The 19457-nt window shown below is 42.8% G+C and overlaps 1 protein-coding gene across 1 annotated transcript in view; it reads left to right on the top strand.

Moving 5' to 3' along the window:
- The window catches only part of SKAP1 (src kinase associated phosphoprotein 1), a 275906-nt gene that overhangs the window by 254444 nt on the left and 2005 nt on the right, over positions 1-19457 (top strand). The window contains exon 12 of the mRNA XM_030762053.2: positions 18981-19089. Within this exon, the coding sequence (XP_030617913.1) occupies positions 18981-19082 (102 nt within the window). The 3' untranslated portion in view covers positions 19083-19089. The remainder of the gene's footprint in view (positions 1-18980; positions 19090-19457) is intronic.

Consider the following 19457-nt stretch of genomic DNA (forward strand, 5'->3'; position numbering starts at 1 on the left):
AAAGACTGCACATATTCTGTATAGGTGGGCTAAGGAAATCCACTCTGTCCCTAAAAAACTTGTTAAAAAGTTCTCCCTCTAGAGGCAATCAATATCAACAAACACATTTTTGAAAGAGGCACAATTTGCTCTTTAATTGATTAGTATGTGAACTCCATAAAGGAAAATTGAAAACCCATTGTGTTATTAACCCATCCTTTGCAATTTATCTTTGTTCTGTAAATGTCATTACCTTGGCCAGGTGTTTGTCTCAGTTTGAAATATACCACAAGCTCCTTAAGTAACAGACCAGGGCTGACAGAAGGTACCTTTCAGCAGTTCCAACGAGTCCCCTTTGAACTACGACCAAATTCAGACCCAACCTTTTTCCAGAGAGCAGGAGGCCCGCAATCCCTGCTGGGTGAGATCAGAATCTTCTAGTGATTTCTTCCAGACTCCTAATTCAGCACCACCTTAGTGCCATTCCGGTGAAGCTCCAATACACCAAGAATAAATTGGAAGCAAAGAAGGGAGTGGACATTGGCCTGATTGGTATTTTAAATGCCCGAAAGCAAGACTTGCCGAGTAATAGAATTTGTGTACATTACCACGCTGGGGTAATCGAGTTATCCACTCAGGTGTGACCAGGCCTCTGTTTGCCCAGAGCGTGCAGGTGAACAAATTAACTGTTTACATTGTCTGAGGTGCCTGCAGCAGGAGGAGGGGAGAACAGAGCCAGACTGTCTGCTGGCCTTCTCTCTCGGTCATGATTATTTTGTTTGTTTTGCATGTCTTTTGCCTTTGTTAATGACTTCTCACTGGGGGTCCCTTTCCTCCATTTAGAAGGGGCTGTGGGGTGACTTGCCCTTGCAGTATAGAGCTGTCTGCGGTTACCAGGGCTGTTGTAATATTGAGATTACAAAGAACATGGGGACCTTCCCCAACTTGTTTTGGGTTTTTTTAACCAACCCCCCTTCCCGTCCTCCATTACTAAAAGCCAATATATGAGAGTTTAATTCACAGGGAATAGTTTGCTGCCTTGGTTCTATTGGGCATCTTTCTCCATTTCCTGGAAGGTCCTGAGTTCGTAGTCATCCCTTACCTTGGTAGTAGCACATTTCTTACCCCAAAAGCTACACCAGTTGCCACCCTTCTCCACATTGCTCATCTCTGCATGGCAAGGGAAGAAATGAGAAGCTAGAAGCTTAACTGAAGTTTCCCTCATAAAACTTCATTCCAGTTAACGTTGGCTTGGGGAGCATTTCAGATTGGATTTACCTTTATTATATTACTTAACTCAATAAGAGTCCTTGGACAGGAAGGAACCTTAAAAGGCCACCTGATCCATTCCCTTCCCTCTAAAAAGCACAAATGAACCAATTCAGACAGATAGAAAAGGAGATTCCACTGCCATTATCAGCTGTATGTCTATTCAGATGTTCAGTAACTCCTAATCTCAGGAATTTTCTCTCATATGGATCCTAAATTTATTCCATATTATTCCATATTTAGCCCCAGCTGGCTTCCTTTATTGGAGTCAGTTACACTCTGCAGCCTGCCTCTCACACCTGCAGGGACAGAACTGACCCAAGTTGAGGTTAGTCCAGAAAAATGGTATCTAGAAATCCCCATTTTATTTTTCTCTCTGGCCAGTAGAACTTTTGTCAGGCAAGAAAAGCCCACTTCTTAGGAACCTAGAGAAGTCTATTTCCCTGAGAAACACAAGACAAGATGCAACTGAGTGCAGCTCAGCTTACCTGGAGCAGTTTCCTTACCTGTAAAATGAGGGAGTTGTGTTAGATCTTTAAGGTTCCTTCCACCTCAAACATTCCTGGTCTAAATTAACATGGTGAGGCTGACTTTGCAAATCTGCTAAAGAAATTCCACACAAAAATGTGTCTTAGCTTTAATTATTTATTCAGATTAAACAAGCAAAAAAATTCTAAGTTCTTTTGTTTTGGGCCCTCATAAATACATTTGGCTTTTCCCTCTCTCTTTGTATGGTAAGAGAAATATTCTGAGGGGCAGGGGTGGCAGGTAGAGAACAGAAGTGGCCCCTGGATGGGGGAGTGGGGTGGGAATTGGGGGGTAATAACTTTATTCTTGGGTTCCTGCTGTTCCCTGCTGTTTCTTTCTCTCTTATTTTTTTTGGTATTTATTTGTTTTTTTTTAAATTGAAGTATAGTTGATTTACAATGTTGTGTTAGTTTCTGGTGTATAGCAAAGTGATTCAGTTTTACATATATATGTATATGTATATATATATATATTCTTTTTCAGATTCTTTTCCATTATAGTTTATTACAAGGTATTGAATTTAGTTCCTTGTGCTATACAGTGGGACTTTGTTGTTTATCTATTTTATATAGAGTAGTATATATCTGCTAATCCCTAATTTATCCTTCCCTCCCCCTTTACCTTTTGGTAACCATAAGATTGTTTTCTGTGTCTATGAGTCTATTTCTATTTTATAAATAGTAAGTTCGTTTGTATCATTTTTTTCAGATTCCACATATAAGTGATATCATATGATATTTGTCTTTCTCTGACTTACTACACTTAGTATGATAATCTCTAGGTCCATCCATGTTGCTGCAAATGGCATTATTTCATTCTTTTTTATAGATTAATAATATTCATTTTATATATATATATATACATATATATATATACACACACACACACACATATATAAACACACACACCACACCTACTGTTTCTTAATAGTTGCCCAAGTATGACCCAACCCTCAATCCTAGAATCCTAGGGCCAAGAGAGTCTGTTAGGGTCTAGGGCCTTTGGACAAGAATGATCCCAGAAAGAGAGCTATTTACCCTTTAAAAATTTTTTTTCCAGAGAAGATGATTGGCTGGGTAAGAAAGCTGCACCCCCATTGATAACCAAATGCCCATCACCTGTCCTATTCTTAGGGAAGCAAATCGTCAACAGGTGGGTTACTTATGTGACCCTGAACAAAGTCACTTAATCTTGCTAATCCTCAGTTTCCTCATCTGTAGAAATGGGATAATTTCTGTTTATAGGGTGTTGTGATACTTTCATTAGAGAATTTGTGTAAGGAAGCGCCTGGCATCTAGGATGATAATTATTATGATATTCCCCTCTTTTCCACTAACAATAAACTTTTGGGGTCAATATTGGGTACACACCAGGAGTTCAATAAATTATTAGTGAATTGAGAGGAAAAAAAAAGGTAGCCTGTCCTGCCAAGAACTCTTCACAGAGATATTCGAAAGCTCAACAGGTCCTCTCTTGGAAATAGAAGGCCATCCAGTGAAGAGGCCTTACATGGAAATACACTGTGCCTTTCCTGGTCTGAGAGAGTTTGTCAGTGGCAAAATTGATCAATTGTTCAAACTTCTTTACGCAGGCCTCTCACTGTTGCGGCCTCTCCCGCTGCGGAACACAGGCTCCAGACGCGCAGGCCCAGCGGCCGTGGCTCACGGGCCCAGCCGCTCCGCGGCATGTGGGATCTTCCCCGCGGCATGTGGGATCTTCCCAGCGGCATGTGGGATCTTCCCAGACCGGGGCACGAACCCGCATCCCCTGCACCTGCAGGCGGACTCCCAACCACTAGCGCCACCAGGGAAGCCCCTGTTCAAACTTCTTTGAGGAGAGGCCAGAGCCATGTATCGCAGCTCTGAAACAGTAAGCAGTGGCAGTCTGCAGGACCCCGCCCACCTCCCCAACACATCCATCCGTTACTAAGCCCCACGAAGTTGCATGCCCACTTATTGCACTGAGTTCCAATTTGGGCTGCAAATATATGAAAAGGAAATTTTAAAAATGGAGCAGATCTGTGCATCCAGTGGAAGTTCCCGTGTGCCTTTTGGGCCCAGATATTTCTGAACAGCATTTTGGTGCAGGGACCGAACTTCGCTTCCACCCGGTGCAGGGACGCAGCTCAGGCCACGGCGGGGTGTTTAACGCTCTTCAGTGGCTCCAGATTGTGGTGCTTGTGCAGGTCTCCTCATACGTAACCGATGGCTCCCGTAAATTACTTCCCACCATGCCTGAGACCACCGCAGAATTCAAGTTTGAATAGAGCAGGAAAAAGGTGTTTGAAAGGCCTATTCACTCAGCTACATTTTAATTTCCTTTTCAATCTTGTCCCAATTAATTTCACAAAATTAATCTCGCAGAAGCAAACTCGGCAGCACAGAGGCTGCGGTTTTAGTGTGGCGGTCGCTCTGCCTGAACATGAAATAGGAGCTAATATAAAAATCCATCTGCTGTGTTTGAAATACACGCCGGCTGCTGCTCAGTCCTGTCTGACATTCCAAACATCAACAGAGGGGAAAAGTGATTTGGGGGTTAGTGGCCATCAGTACTTGGCAGGGGTTCAACAACAGGTGTACTCCAAAAATCCGTTCAGCCTGGGCACCAGGCATGACAGGGTAGGTGCTGAATCACCCTCGGTGCAGTAACACTGCGCCCTGGCTTAGTTCCTTTTACCTGAGGAGCATACGGCCCCTCCGTGGACCAGCACTGCCATGAGCATTTATTGTAAGTAGGAGAAAGGGAGGTGAGAAGTCTCTATTTGGATAAGACGAGCCACAGTTTCTATGTTTCAGAGAAGTGACTCTGTCTTCCTGGCTTAAAGGCCTCTCGTTGGGGAACCTTTTTCTAAATAATAAAGGTACTTGTTCTACTCTTCGAGATAACCTAAATAAACGCCCATTTAAAAATTAGGCCTCCTCTTCCAGAAGTAATTTATAGTGGTAACATGAGCTGTCCAGCAGATAAGGGCAAATTAAAGAGAGAGAGAAAGAAACTCTTTCTCAATTGTCTAGAAAGAAGAAGAGGTCCCTGAATGACCCTTAAATGGTCCCTGTTTACCATTTAAGGTAAACAGAGTTGATAGGCTACATCTCTTGAGCTTATGTTGTGTGACTCATGAGTTGGCCCTGGGCTCCTCCAGGGTTTTTCCGGCTACTTATTTCCATGGAAGGCAGCCTTGGAGCAACAAGCTGGGCACCACAGAAGGGTTATATTTACATGGTGGCTTAGCCAGGGTGGGGAGATATTCTCACCGCCCAAACACACCATGCTTTGGTTGTCTTCTGGTACAGTTGGTATGGAAACAGGGAGCCTTAAAGGCAAGGTCAAGTTTAACATTGAACATATAATGCTGTCAGATGGCCATGGGTCTTATGTGGATGAGGATGGACCGATTTCATCATCCTGGGTGACAGTTAGCTTCCAGCACTGGATTGGAGCTACTTAAATTCAGGCCAGGTCCTGGCTCCAAACCCAGCTCCTAGTTATCTGAATGCAGCAGGCCTGTCCCTGGCACACCTGGACTATGTTAACATAACACCATGTCTGTTACAGTGGGACTTTTAAAGCCCAGTGTTCTTCACCTACTCCCTCAAAGGACTACTTAAAGAATGTAGACCTTTCCCCTCCCTTGACCCCAACCCCTCCAGAAGAGATTTGTATGTTGTAAAAATTATCTGAATGCAGCAGTACTTCCTCTTTTAAGTGTGCTTAGTTGAATTTGACAACACCTCATAAAAACAGATAAGTTAATTCCTTCAATTGCTTTAAATGAAGTTGTTTTTTTTTTAAATTTCAGGGCTCTGAGGGAAAGGAGGTGTTTGGTGACATCTAGTGTCCATTTAGGACTTCCTCAGGCACCCTTACCCTCCGTTTGGCTGACTGGGGGATGGGCAGGGTAATTTGGGAGGTAATTCGGGGGTAGGAAGTGGAGAGAATACAGGCCTGGGGCATAGACTGCACAAACATAGTGATGAAACTGATCAATGCCTGCCAAAGAGCTATCATTCACCTCTGACCTAACCAAAGGGGACGGTGAGGGAGGGTACCATCAGAAAATATCTTTTCTTATTTATGATGATACGAAAAGAGAAGCAGAAGCTGTCCCCATAACCCCATTTCATGTTAACAAGCAGGTCAACACTGTGCTGTGATGACGAAGATGATGATGATGGTGTTTTCTCTCATTAATAACCCCTATGGGAGGCTGTAGAGTTAGGAGAATGGGAATGGGATTTGGGGTCAGCTGGAAGGCAACGGTCATACACCGGTCAAATTCAGTAGAGGCCATTCCTTTCCCCCAGACAGGAACCAATCATCTAGAACAAACCCTGGCAGCCTCATTCCTTCCAGGTAATTTTTATAAATGAGGGGACACCCATTCCAAGAGAGGACAAAAGGGAGAGGGTGTTTGTGAGTGTGCATGTGTGTATGTGTGCTTATGCGTGTATGTGTGTGTGCATATGCGTGTATGTGTGTGTGCATATGCGTGCATATAAACCTGCAAACAAGAGACCTGGCTACATATCAACCTTATTCTCTAAACCCTGGCCATTTATTATAAAACCCATTTTAAAAAAAAAAAAAGTAAAATTGGCATTTTGCACTTTAATCTCCTCAGTCCTGAACTGTTGTCCTGGACAAGACCCTTCACTTTGTACACACACACACACACACACACACACACACACCCCTTTCAGTCAGGTGGAAAGTCCCAGATCAGATAATTAGCTGTGAGACCCAGACAGAAATGTTTACCTAGAACCATATAAGCCATGGCAGGGTTAGGTTAATGCTCACAATCACCCAATGCTTTACAAACTCCAGTGTAAAAAAATTCCAGCCATTTATTTTGCGGTGAATTTATAACAAATGCTGTTAAAGGCTTCGTCTTTTGACAGAGGTAATAATAAATTCACTGTTAAAGACGGTAGTTTAATTCCTTATACCTCCAATACTGCACAGAATAAACCATATTCATCACTGAGTAATTTTTTACCACATAAATCTTTAAAACTAACCAGTGAAGGCTGTTGAGACTGAAATATTGTAAATTTATTAGATATGCCCATGTAGTATTGGATTCAGAGGTTTCCATTCGAATATATTATGGGGAAAATTTGTGTCTTTAACTGTGACATTCCCTCCATTTCCCACTGCCAGTATTATAACAAGCAGCTCCTCCAGAGTCAACTGCACGTTTATTAGACAGAGATTTAGTAATAAACTCACTAATCTGCCAAAGAGGCTGGATGACATTTCGGTGAGATGCTCTATTTAAAAGGGGTCACAAAAGCTTTGTTTCTGTGTAATTATTTTCTCAAAAGGAACTCAGCCTCCCCAAACCTGTCTGCTAGTGTTTCTTGGTAGTGTATGGATCCAGCTCGCCAACCAAACTAGCAAAATAGTGAAGCAAATTATAACCTCATTGCAGATATACAGAGCAGTAACTTCTATGCTTATAGGATTAGTTACAGGGGGCTTGGGATAATTGGTTAGAACACAGAAAAGCTGGAATTAGCAGACATTGCCAGACTTGTGGTATTTAAGACTAATAAAAAGAATATTGATTCTCACACTAGAAATAATAGACAATGATTTCAGAAAACTTACTATTTAAAAACTTTCATCTTGACATATGACGCATTCAAGATACAGTTAAATCCTCAGATTTGAACAAAAATCCTTTTACTTTAACATATAAATTTTGAGTGAAAGTCTGTGCCTGTAAGACGAGAATATTCTTTCTCATAATTTGCTAGTGAAGTGACATTTAAACTGACCAACTGATTATATCAAACTGTAATGCCTTCTCAAGTTTCATTAAGGAAATATTAATATTCCTAGAATGAAAAATATTTTTCCTTTTAGATTCAGAAAGTGCATCATCTTTTCAGCAAAGAGCTTGGGCGGTTTCCCTGTTCCCACTAATATTCTGTATTTGGCAAGAGTTCCAGATACTAAAAACTTCCAAGGAGGATTATGAACTTTAAGATTTTTTTTAATAAAATAAAATAAAATGCATTTCTAAATATTAAGCAAAGGAGAAAAATCTCCTGGCAGTGCAAGACTGCAGCCCATCAGAATAACTGTTAAAAGACAGAACTCAGCTAGAAAGATAAGCGAAATACCAGCAATTAATATTCAGCATTTCACATTATAGTCAAGAAGATGTGTTTTTCTTTGTGATGTGTCTCATAAGCTAAGAGTGTTGGGAGCCAGACTCTGAGCTCTGTCTTCGTTTTGTGCAGGAGGATTAAGGAGAAAAAGAACAGCGACAACAATCCTGCTCCATCTGTAAATGAACAAACATCTTGATTTTATAGCTATTTGCTTTGTAAATCTGAGGAATGAAACAAAAATGACTGGATGCCTAAGTAACACTTTAATTCCAAATTCATTTACGCTGTAGCTATGTAGTTGTCACAAACCATAATGCAGTATTTAATTAAAATAACAGAAGTGTATCTAGATATGTCCTGGGGTAGCTATCACCAGATTATAGTCTATGCTATCCGTATTTTATTTATGAAATGGCAGAGTCTAAGGTGCAACTAGGCTGATACAAAAGCCTAAACATTTTAACCTGCATTTTTATAAAGGCTCTTTTTCTTTCCTGCTACGTCTTTAAATTTTTCCTCCTTCTATCTTTCAGGGGATTGTTTTGATGTCGATAAAGATCTCTCTTTCTAACTCTTGCTTTTCAACTGTTGACCTCCTGTGTCTTCTGGCTGTGAAATCCCCCATCTGTTGTCATGGAAAGGCTTGTTTCACAGGAGCCACAGCAAGCAGGGGACATCTTAGCGGAACTTGGACGTGGAGGGTAGGAAAAAAGCAAACCCTTTTCAGGCTCAGTGTGCTTGTTCCCATACAATCTTCCTTGTACCTTTTTTTTTCCACCTATAAATACCCATTATAGTTTACACGCTTGCTTGCTCTACTTTGTGGATGTTCACATGCAGACATACTGCTCCTTTTCATAAACACATAGCATCTATCTTATACGCACCCACCATCTATCTCCTCGTTCACATTGGCTGTCCCATCAACCTCCTTGTCTGCAGAATTATGTTCAGCAAGGTCCCGATTTATAGGAAATAAATAATGAAAATGGAACAGACTGGGAAAGATAATCGAAACATTCAAATTGTTATTTTTCACTGTACTTTCTACAAACAGAGGATCTATAAACACCTAGCAAAGGTGTTCGCTGATTCCTAGAAAGCAATTAGTGCCTATTGGAACATTCTGACCCAGTGGGTCTCTACCTTGTATTTTTCCTGTTCTGTCTTACTTTTTGATGCCCCAAGATCTCACCTTTTTAAACGGCAAATGATGCTGTGTTATTATTTTCATTATTTCTGCTTCTTATTTATCCTGTTTATAATGACAAGTTTTGTCATCATTTATCCTCTATAAGATAATCCTAAGAATTACAAAACAAAAACAGTAATTGCAACCACCTTTTTAAAGAAAATAGCCCTTGCAATTACTATATAAAGCTATTTGATAATGGTAGGATCAGATCACAGTCTGATCCTACAGCAAAGGTCTTTTGGAGAAGGGTCTCTTACACACACTTGTAATTATTTTCGCCCCTTTCACAGGTCACATAGAAAGTTAATTTCAGTAGCTGCTAATTTCCATCCAACAAGAGCGCGGTACTTTAAACCACCCAATATAATTGGATTCAAAACAAATTTAGGAAATCGAGTGTGTTAGAAAGCAAATAAAAATATCCTTTTGGTAAGAAGGAGGGTGAAAGTAGTAAAAATGGCCTTTTTTTCTCTCTTTTTCCCTTCACAACTTTGCCATTGAAGTTGCACCTACAGCTAGAAGTTTGTCCGTGAAAAATGGTCATTTTGTTTCTCTGCTCAAAGAATGTTATTAAAATGCTAATTTAAAAGAAAAAGGAGTTAAATATCTAGCGATGGTGCATTCTAATTGCAACCATAATGAGCTCTCTAAATGTGCGGTGCCCTGACACACACAGAGCATAAACAGCAGTAAACAGATCATTAGTACCCGCGTTCATTTATTCTGGCGACCTTACCATGACCCCACCGAGAGTAGGGTGAAAAGCAGGTGGATCTGGCTGTGACACCCCCTAGAGGGATCCAGGAAATGAAGCTATAAGCGGTTGTCATGGAAACGCCTATGTGTGCAGATGATGTAACACACCGACAGGCTGTAGGCTTCGCAACTGGGACGTTGCCTTTCCCTCGCCGGAACAATCTCACGGATTAAATTATTCATTTCTTTAATTCACATAGCAAAAGGAATCCTAATTTTCTTGGTTATGTGCAACTCTCTTCCATTTGTCTAAGATCTGTCATCCCCTCTTTCTCTGAAACCTACCCCAGCTTCCTACATTCTAGCCCCAAATCACTGAATCTGACAAAATCAAGTGGAGGAAAGGCAGTGGAAATCTGATGCTAACATCTGTACTTATAGAGAGAAAATATAAGATTTTAAGCTAAAAATTAATAATATAGACAGTGTTCCTTTCTGATGAGGGCATGGTGACCAGGGACTAAATGTTTACCTGTCCTGAACAAGATGGCTTTGTTTGGAGCAGGACAGGGTCAAAGTGATACCTGATGCAGAGAGTGTAAAGCAGACAGGCACCAGCCCCAAATGAACACATCACCATAGCAAGGTGCAGGGATAAGAGAAAAACATAAGAGAGAAGGAGCATCTGCTTACCCCCTCCCATGTCCAATTGAGGGAATCGAGATTAATAAAAATAATTCTTTGGAGAATGATTCCACTCTATCCTACCCTGTTTTGCAATGAACAACCTCAATAACCTTACAGCAACAGTAGAATAACTTTTCTTCTTTTTTTAAAGGAAGCAAAAAAGACGATCCCTGGAAATTATTTTAAAATAAAAAATATCCTGGCCTGCGCCTCCCCCCCCCACCCCACCCCCACTGCACTTTAGATGAACCTGTGATATTGTAGCAATGGCCCTTGAAGTGCAGTGGGGAGGTGATTTAGGAGAATATTAAAGGCAATGTGGAGATTCAAGGCGCCTCTCTCAGGGAGATCTGGAGAAATACGCAGCACAGATGGGCCGAGCAGATTAAACATTTCCGTCACATTGTTTCCAAATTGTGTTGTGGTGCCTGAGGCTGGTACTGCGGTCAGAGCAAAATAGAGTGGTGCAGAGCTGCGAGCTGCACAGTTTATGGAATACATATTAATATGCCAGTCTCACATGGTATCACCATTCTATCAGCTCCGAAATGGTGCTGTCTCTATTGTTCCTGAATTCTGCACTTAGCACCTTGCTTTCTCCTGTCTGCAAAGTGTTTACCTTCCCTTTATCCTTCCTCTCCTTTTTAGTCAAAGTTCAAGTTGTGTGTTTCTCATTTCTCTTTTCCATACAGCCCTGTTCCGCCTTCCCTCTTACCTTCACAGCTTATGATTTTTCTGTCATGCACACTCTGTATTTTGCCCACACTTCCATCACCAACAATGTCCAGTGTGTGCGCGGGTCCTGCACCCCTCCCTAGCCTTGACTTGGTCATTATCCACTCACACCCAGTTCAGGACATCAGTTCAGACTTGAGGCTGAATAGTCCCTTGCACTCAGGGCTCTCAGACCCTCCATCTAGCTGACAAATTCCTCTTCTCAGAACACTCAGCTCTTTGCCGGGGGTGAGCTTTGTGGAGTTGTTGCCATGTTCCCCCCGCCCCAGCTGCTGTCGCTGGCCACCAGCCTTTCAATGTCCCCTTTCTTAGACTCAAAGCCCCCCATCCCTGGCCCCGGCTCCAGTCTCACCAATGTCTAGGTTAGCAGGTTCCCTGAAACGTGGCAATAAATAAAACTAGTTCAATTGAGGCAAATTTAATGATACATTTTTATTATGATTTATAGACCAAAACTCTGAATAATGGAAAAAAGAGAAAATGATTGCCAAGAACTTAAAACACGGTGTGAAACAGCCTGGAGAGGCCGCCAAGCTACCCAAGGTTTCAGCCAAGCATTGGGCTCTGATCCTTTCACAGGTTCCAACAGAACTAATCCACTGTCGACCCAACTGACCACTTGCTTTCTCCTTTGGTAAAATCTCTTCCTAAAACCATTTGTCCTGAAAAATGGGCACCTGTTTGTCTGTGGTGAACAATTGTTTTTCTCAGCAATTGGAAAGGTGCTGAGTTAGAGCCCTCAATTTATTTAATCACTTTCGATAGCCTCAGAAAGCATTAAATTTCCAAAGCTGGATTTCAGTAGAGAAATTGTAGGCCAACCCAGAGTAAAAATATGATGTTTTTGGCTCAGCTTGGAATATTACAATCTACTCTGCTTAGGAATTCAAATTTCCCATCTTTACTAATGATAATGTATGATGTACAGGCACTAATAAGAGAAATAAGCAATCATAAACCAATAATTCTGTGATTGATTGGCCTTTCCCATACATACGTGAAGCATTTATTGATCTTTCATGTTAGGGGCTGATTGATTGTTCCCTTGAAGAGGTAGTCTCTTGTTTACAAGCACTGAAATAGTGAACTTTGATGGTTTAAAGAATAAAAGTATGAGACATTTTCTGTGAATCTTGTTCCACAGAGGCTTATCGAAGCCCAATTCAATGTGAAAAGAGAACATTTCCATTAGGAACATTCTCAGGGGAACCAGCAGTGTCAAGCAGTTTGCTCCAAAAGCCATCATGTGGATTTGAATGGAAGCTATAAGAAGACACCACAACTTTTAAGTCACAGTTAAAGAGATGGCCTTAGGGCTTCCCTGGTGGTGCAGTGGTTGAGAGTCCGCCTGCCGATGCAGGGGACACAGGTTCATGCCCCGGTCCGGGAAGATCCCACATGCCGCGGAGCGGCTGGGCCCGTGAGCCATGGCCGCTGAGCCTGCGTGTCCGGAGCCTGTGCTCCACCACGGGAGAGGCCACTATAGTGAGAGGCCCGCGTACCACAAAAAAAAAAAAAAAAAAGAGATGGCCTTAAGAAGGGATAAGCAAGCTTGGTCAGCCTTTGAAGAAGGAATAGACTTGGCAGCTGGAAGGCTGAAGCCTTGGAAACCCAGAATGGCAGGATTCTTGATTTCCTTCCACTGTTTTTTAAAAGTGGGGGTAGGGGTGAGATGCCCACACTGGGCCAAAGAGCAGATACAGGCCATAAAGATCATTGTACTTTCCCCCTAAAGTGCTGGTTGGTCAACTGTAGAGGGAGGGTTCATAAACCCTTTGAGAATCTGATGAGAGGTCTGGGCCTCACCCCAGGGATAAAACACATGTACACATGCACACAAATTTTACACCAGTTTTAAGGAGTTCAAAGATCCCTTCACATGCATCCACAGAGAGGCCATGGGTCAGAGACTCCAGTTTAAGAATCTGTACCCTAGAGGATGGTGGTTTCCTTTTGTTGGAAAAGCCTAGGATTCACTGAGCCTAGAAATTGAATTCTCAGCCCAAGACTGGATGGTCATTCCAGGTCATGTCTGTGCTACTCCAGGGGAGCCATGGAAGAGCTTAAACAAATAGGAACCAGCAGGGAGGAGAGAAATTAATATGTAGCAATCATGGAGTAAGGGTATTTAATCTCTTTTAAGGCTTATGATAGGCGCCTGCTGGTTTTCCCCCTGATATCCCCTGACACCTACTGACAGGGTATTTGCAGCCACACAGGGACTCAGGGCCCTGTGACAGGAGGAGCACTGAGAAGGGCCATGATAGTCTTGAAGCCATAAACAGCAATAGGAAACCACTGGAGGCAGAGTCAAGCTGTGCGGCGAGCCCGTGGTTGGTGGCCATACTGCTTTTTGTTTATAGAATTTGCTGTTCTTTTTATGGCACGTTTGGTAGGGGTTTCTTTTCCTTGTTGATGGAGATTAGCAGCACAAATCCTTTTATGGCAGTGTGCAAGCCCCCATAAACACTTTTGATTGTTGCTGATGGTGAGCGCTATGCCTATTTCAGATTCCCTCAATACTCTGCTCATCCAGGCCAATAGCTTCTCCAACCAGATAACGGAGTCCAAATAGCCAACCTTCGTTTTTTAAGACTCCTTCATCTGAGGGGTTCAAGGAGGTGGGGCAGGGTTGATGTTGAGGAAAACAGATGTTTGATCAAGCCTAGAAATATTTATGACGAGAACAAGCCACACATTATACTATTTTTGAGTGTAAGTCTTCTTAAAAGATTTTGTGGCAAGAAGCAAGCACTGATGTAAAGGGTTTGGGTTTTTTTTAAATAGCTTTTTATATTCTTATCCAAATCATCTTCACTTAACCAGTTTGTATAATCAACATCTTAGCTCTACCACACACAGTGTATAGAATAGAGAGTTACGGAGTGGGGAGCCTGTATAATTCTGATACCCTAACATTGTCACTTGTAGGTGTGCATCCCCACCTTGAAGGTAGAAACACTTCCGCATTGAGGATTTCAGGTCTCCTGGGACTGTCTCAGGCATTTTTCCAGTCAGTCCTTCCAAACATCTGGGCAAAAAGAAGTCAAACTTTATTGAAAATGTTGATACCAGGAATTCAGTTCTCTCTGCCATCCCAAAACTAAAATCCAAGAATCAGCAACTTAATAAAAATGCAGTAAATTAGCACCTCTAGACAAGAGCAGAGTTCATTCAGAGCTGGGGTCTGCCTGGCTGAGCCAGTACTCTCTCCATTTTAATAGTTTAATAAAAATTAGCATAATTAACGAATATCTGTATGATCCAGAGTGGTGCAATTTGGCACTTGGAAACGAGGGCTTAAGCATGATTGCTGTGAGTTTAATGTTGTTTTAATTCTTTTTGGCGCTGCGCAGTGAAATAAACGTTTGGTGGTGATAGTTCTCCGCCGGATCTCATTTGCATTTTTCTCCCTTTGATTATGAGCAATTGTGGACTCCCCAGCAATTCATCAAAGTAGAAATTATTTTAACGTACCTCGTGGTGTTCAGACTGGGCTGGAGCAATGCATGGTGGGGTAGTGATAGAAGAAGAAAAGGCTAGAAATATTCCATTCACGCTTTAAACATCTCAGCCCTGTAGCCTTTTTCGGGTATCCAGCCAAGGGATGAAATCTGGAAGACAGATCCCAAGACCTGTAGGTGCTTTGATTAAGCTCCTAGGCTACCATAGCAGGATGCATATGGTCTCTGAGACTGTGCCATCCTCCTTACACTTCTGCTTGCTCTTTTGTTTTGAAGGGCAGAGAGTTGATTGCACGCACCCCAGTTCCCACCTCTGTGGTGAGAATGCCACATCTGCGGTCGGCAGGGTCAGTGCTCCCCTCGAACAAGAGCGCACTGACTGGGAGCCGGCCTTTGCAGGTGTCCTGCTGTGCCTCATCTGCTTCCCGTTTGCACCCTCTTCAAGTTGGCAGAGAGCACCTTCCCAAGGCTCTGTTCCTACTCCTGGCCTTACGGCTGAAGGGGGATGCTGCCAAGTGGGCGTCAGAGTCGGAAGTCTTGAACGGTCCCTAGGGAGAGAATGCCGTAGCTGAGCCCCTCAGGTGACGAAGATGACAGCATGTGGCAGTAGAAGACCACACCTCACACATGTGTAAGCAAGCTGACTTTTATCAAAAGACTGTCAGACAACATGGTGCCCACCCTCTGCCAGTGAGATAGCAGAAGAGCTGAAGCTAGAGTTTTTAAGATAGAGTATGCGTTTCCCCCGCACAGCAAGGCCCTGTCGACATGGCCACTGCAGCGACGTACTAATGCAAGGCAACCCTACAAGAAAACTTAAGGCAGAAACTACCCTGACTTCGGTGTTGGGAAATGGACAGTAACATAACTCGTACCAAGAGGAGCTTTAAAATGTCCTGCCGTGGGAATTCCCTAGCGGTCCAGCGGTTAGGACTTGGCACTTCCACTGCCAGCCCTGGGTTCTATCCCAGGTCAGGGAACTAAGATCCTGCAAGCCTTGTGGCACGGCCAAAAAATAATAATAATAAAACAATAAAATAAAATGTCCTGACAGGCATAGGCTGAGGAATTCTGGGTACTCTCCCACACAGCGGTGCAGACTGTAGGGGGAAGCTGGCCTCCCTCCTGGGGGAGGGGGGCAATGAGAAGGTGCTGTGGGAGTGAGAAGGTGCTGTAGGGGGAGGGGAGTGGACACATTCATTTATTTATGACAGATTTTTAAAAGGTAATTCCCTGTTCCTTTTAGGATAAGCTCAGTAGTCTCACTTCTTATGGCATCTGAGATGCTCTTCATGGTATTTAGGGAGCCATTTGGAGAAACTGTCTCCAAAGGCAATTGCTCTCTTCCTGCCACAACCATTTCAATCACCAGGAAATATCTTGGAGTTTGTTGTAACTAAATCTGCTCAACTGAGAGTATAAATCCCCACTGTTCCCTTCATTTCTTTGTAACCTCATTTAACAAAGTTTTTTTGGGCCCCATTCTGTGCCAAGCACCATGCTGACTGCTGGGAATACAAGAGCAAACAAAACCAACAAGGTCCCATCTCCCACAGAACTTTCCACCCAGTGATTGGCAGTGAGACAAAGGCCATCAGATACAAGGCAGCGTGATGATTCATTTCCAGGGAGGCACAGGGCACAGGCGCTGTGGACCACAGAGCTGGGGCCCTCACTTAGAGAGTGGCGAGGAGAGGCTTCTGGAGAGGCCACAGAGACTCAGGAATTGAAATCTGAAGGCTGCTTAGGAGTCAGCCCTATGGAAGGGAGGAGGGAAGTAGAGGCTAAACAGGCAGAGGAAAGGCTCCATGGTGAGAGACCCTGAGGCCCATGGGAGTAGCAAAGACAAGTTCTGTTTTACTAAGGGTCGACTAGATTTAGGGGATAAATGACAATGCTGGGCAGTGAGTGGAACTAGGTCATGCAGGGCTTTGTCCACCTTTTTAAGAAGTTGACAGTAGGCAGTAGGAACTCACTAAGGTTTCGAGCAGAGCCGTGATATTATCAATGTGCCTTTTAGAAAGATTCTGGCTGCAGAATGAAAAGCAGATTGGAGGAGAACAAGAATGGAGACACAGAAACCAATTTGGAGGTTGTTTCTGTAGTCCTCAGGAGAGGTGACAGTGACATGACTCTAGGCTATTGCCAATGGGAATGGAGAGAACTGGATGGATTCCAGTAACATTTTGGATAGAGAATTGACAGAACTCAAGGACTGATTGGAAGAGGAGGGTGAAATTGGGAATGACTCTTGGGTTTCTGGCTTGAGTAACTGAGTGCATAGCGGTATCACTCACTGAGACACAGAACACAGGTGGTCAAGATACTCTGTGAATGGGAATGGATAAAGAGGCAAGATGATGGTTAAATTTAGGACACAGCGAGTTTGAGAAGCTTGATGGACTTGCACTTGGGTATTGGGATCCAACCCTTAGAGATCTGGGCTGGAGCTATGGTTGTGAGTCATTTATACAGGCATGGTGGCTAAACCACAGAGGTGTATAAGATTGCTCAAGAAAAGTGCATCAAGTCAGAAGAAGGCCAGGACAGAAACCCTGGAAAACCACATTAAAAGGAGGGATAGAGGAAGATGGGGAGAATGAAAAGAAGCAACCAGAGAGGGAGGTAGGATGGAATCCAGGAGAGTATAATTATAGAAATTAAGAGAAGAAAATGCCTCAAGAAAGGTCCATAGTGCCAGCAATGCCGAGAGATCAAGTAAATTAAGGATTGAAAAGTGCTCATAGAATTTGAGCAATAAGGAGGTTATAGGAAGCGTAAGTGGAATGACGGAGGTTGAAGCCTCATGAGAGTGGCTCGAAGAGTGGATAGAAAGCAAGAAGTTGGGGCAGTAAGTGAAATAAATTCTTTCAATAAATTTGTGAATTGGCAGCATAGACTAGTCGAAATGGGAAGCAGACATGCATTAGGGACTAAATAATTATTTTCAAAGACAAAAGAAACTTGAACACACTTCAGTGCTGACATAAGGAGCCATTTACGTTAGAGGCAGAGGTCAGACTTCTTAGAACCTGGTCTCTAAGAACAAAAGCAGAAGGGTTACAAGTGCACATTAGGTAAGTTCCTGTTTGGGTGGCTGACAGATCTGATGGCTTCTCTTTTCTCTTTGAAGGTGGAAAAGAGGTCAGCTGCTGAGAGGAAGGGGAGAGGCAGAGTTAGAGGAGGGGAGGTACACTAACAAAAAGAAACAAAAAGATAACCAGTTGACCCAGAATTTTAGTGTGTCAGCAACCTGGTTTTCTTTTTTTCCTAGAACTCAGCAGCCAGGTGGGCAAAAGGCAGACAGTTGGCTCCATGGTACCCAAATCCAGTTGAACTGGAATACGTATATTTTCCATGTATTCCTAAATTTCACTTCCTTCAAAAGAAGGAAAACATGTTCTAGTGCTCTCAGGAATAGTCCTATAATGTTCAACGTCTGCTGTGCTTTTGAGAAGCTCTTCTGTATTCAAGGAGCTCCGTTCTCAACCCTGTGAGCTCCACTCTCAAACCCTTCTTTTAAACCCTCTCATTCCCTTTCTTGTTTGCCCCTCCCTGTGGCTCTTATGTCCTGCCTGTCATTATTGATGGACCTGTCAACCTCTGACCTCTTCCAGGGGAGGAATCTAATGTTTAGAGTACCTACTATGTATCAGGCACTTTGAATTGTTTTCATGTCTGCGGCGTCACTTATATTCCCCACAACAGAGGGGTGATATTATCCCTACTCTTACAGAAGAGGAAGTTAAAGCCAGGAGACCCTCCGGTCACATGGTTACTAAATGACCAAGTGGGGACAAGATCCCAGTCTGTCTGACTCCGAAGCCCATTACTCTATGCTGTAAACTCCCAGGGAGCAAGCAGTGTTCTGATTCATCATCCATCTCATGGGAACTCAAACAACACTTTGCACATAGAAGGTGCTTGGTAAATATTATTGATTTGCGCTATGACCTGACTCCCTGAATACTTCAGTGCTCTGGCATTTTAGGGTGTGCCCAACTTTCCCCAAAGGAGCCGTTCCACTCTGCTTGGTAAAAGACATGCTCTTTAGGTTCAGCAATGGCACCAAATGTGCTAAATTTACAATGTAGACAGAAAGATGGCAAAAGAAAAGCAGTTTTTCTTCCTTCTAGATAACTTTTAAATTTAGTAATCCCATCAGGGGTGTTAATGAGTTGTACTGACAGTGTCTACAAAGAAACCACCCAACAGAATCTCCCATGTGATCATGTAACAGATTAACAAAGATTAACAGAAGCATGACTAAATTCCAACTGAAACCATCCTCTTGTCATTTTTCAGGAATATAACATGTATGGCTGGTGGGTTGGAGAACTGAACAGCATCATTGGGATTGTTCCAAAGGAGTATCTCACCACCACCTTTGAAGTGGAAGAAAGATGAAGCCCAGGTATCAGAACTATTGACAATGAATTTGTTGGCCATGCCTTTGTTTCTTTGTGAAGGATGAGAGTTGCCAGTGAAGTAGCTTTTCTTCATTTCCAAAAGTGATGCTGGTAATTCACCATTGAAAGAAGATAAGGCTGTAATTGTTTTTCCTAAATCAAGCGACTGTCAGTCAGGATTAGGTTCAACTACATGTGACAGAAAACTCAAAATAACAGTGATTAATTGTTATTAATTAACACAGAAATTTATTTTTCTCTTCTGTAAAAATCTGGAGGTAAGTAATCCAAGGTATCTAGGTCCCAGGTACCTTCTCTTTTTGCCCCACTGTGTGTGGTCAACATTCCCCAGGTTACCTCATGGCCCAAGATG

The sequence above is a fragment of the Delphinapterus leucas genome, chromosome 19 (assembly GCF_059928025.1).
Source record: "Delphinapterus leucas isolate spDelLeu-1000000601 "Yukka" chromosome 19, BTC_Dleu_Yukka2, whole genome shotgun sequence".
Lineage (NCBI taxonomy): Eukaryota > Metazoa > Chordata > Mammalia > Artiodactyla > Monodontidae > Delphinapterus > Delphinapterus leucas.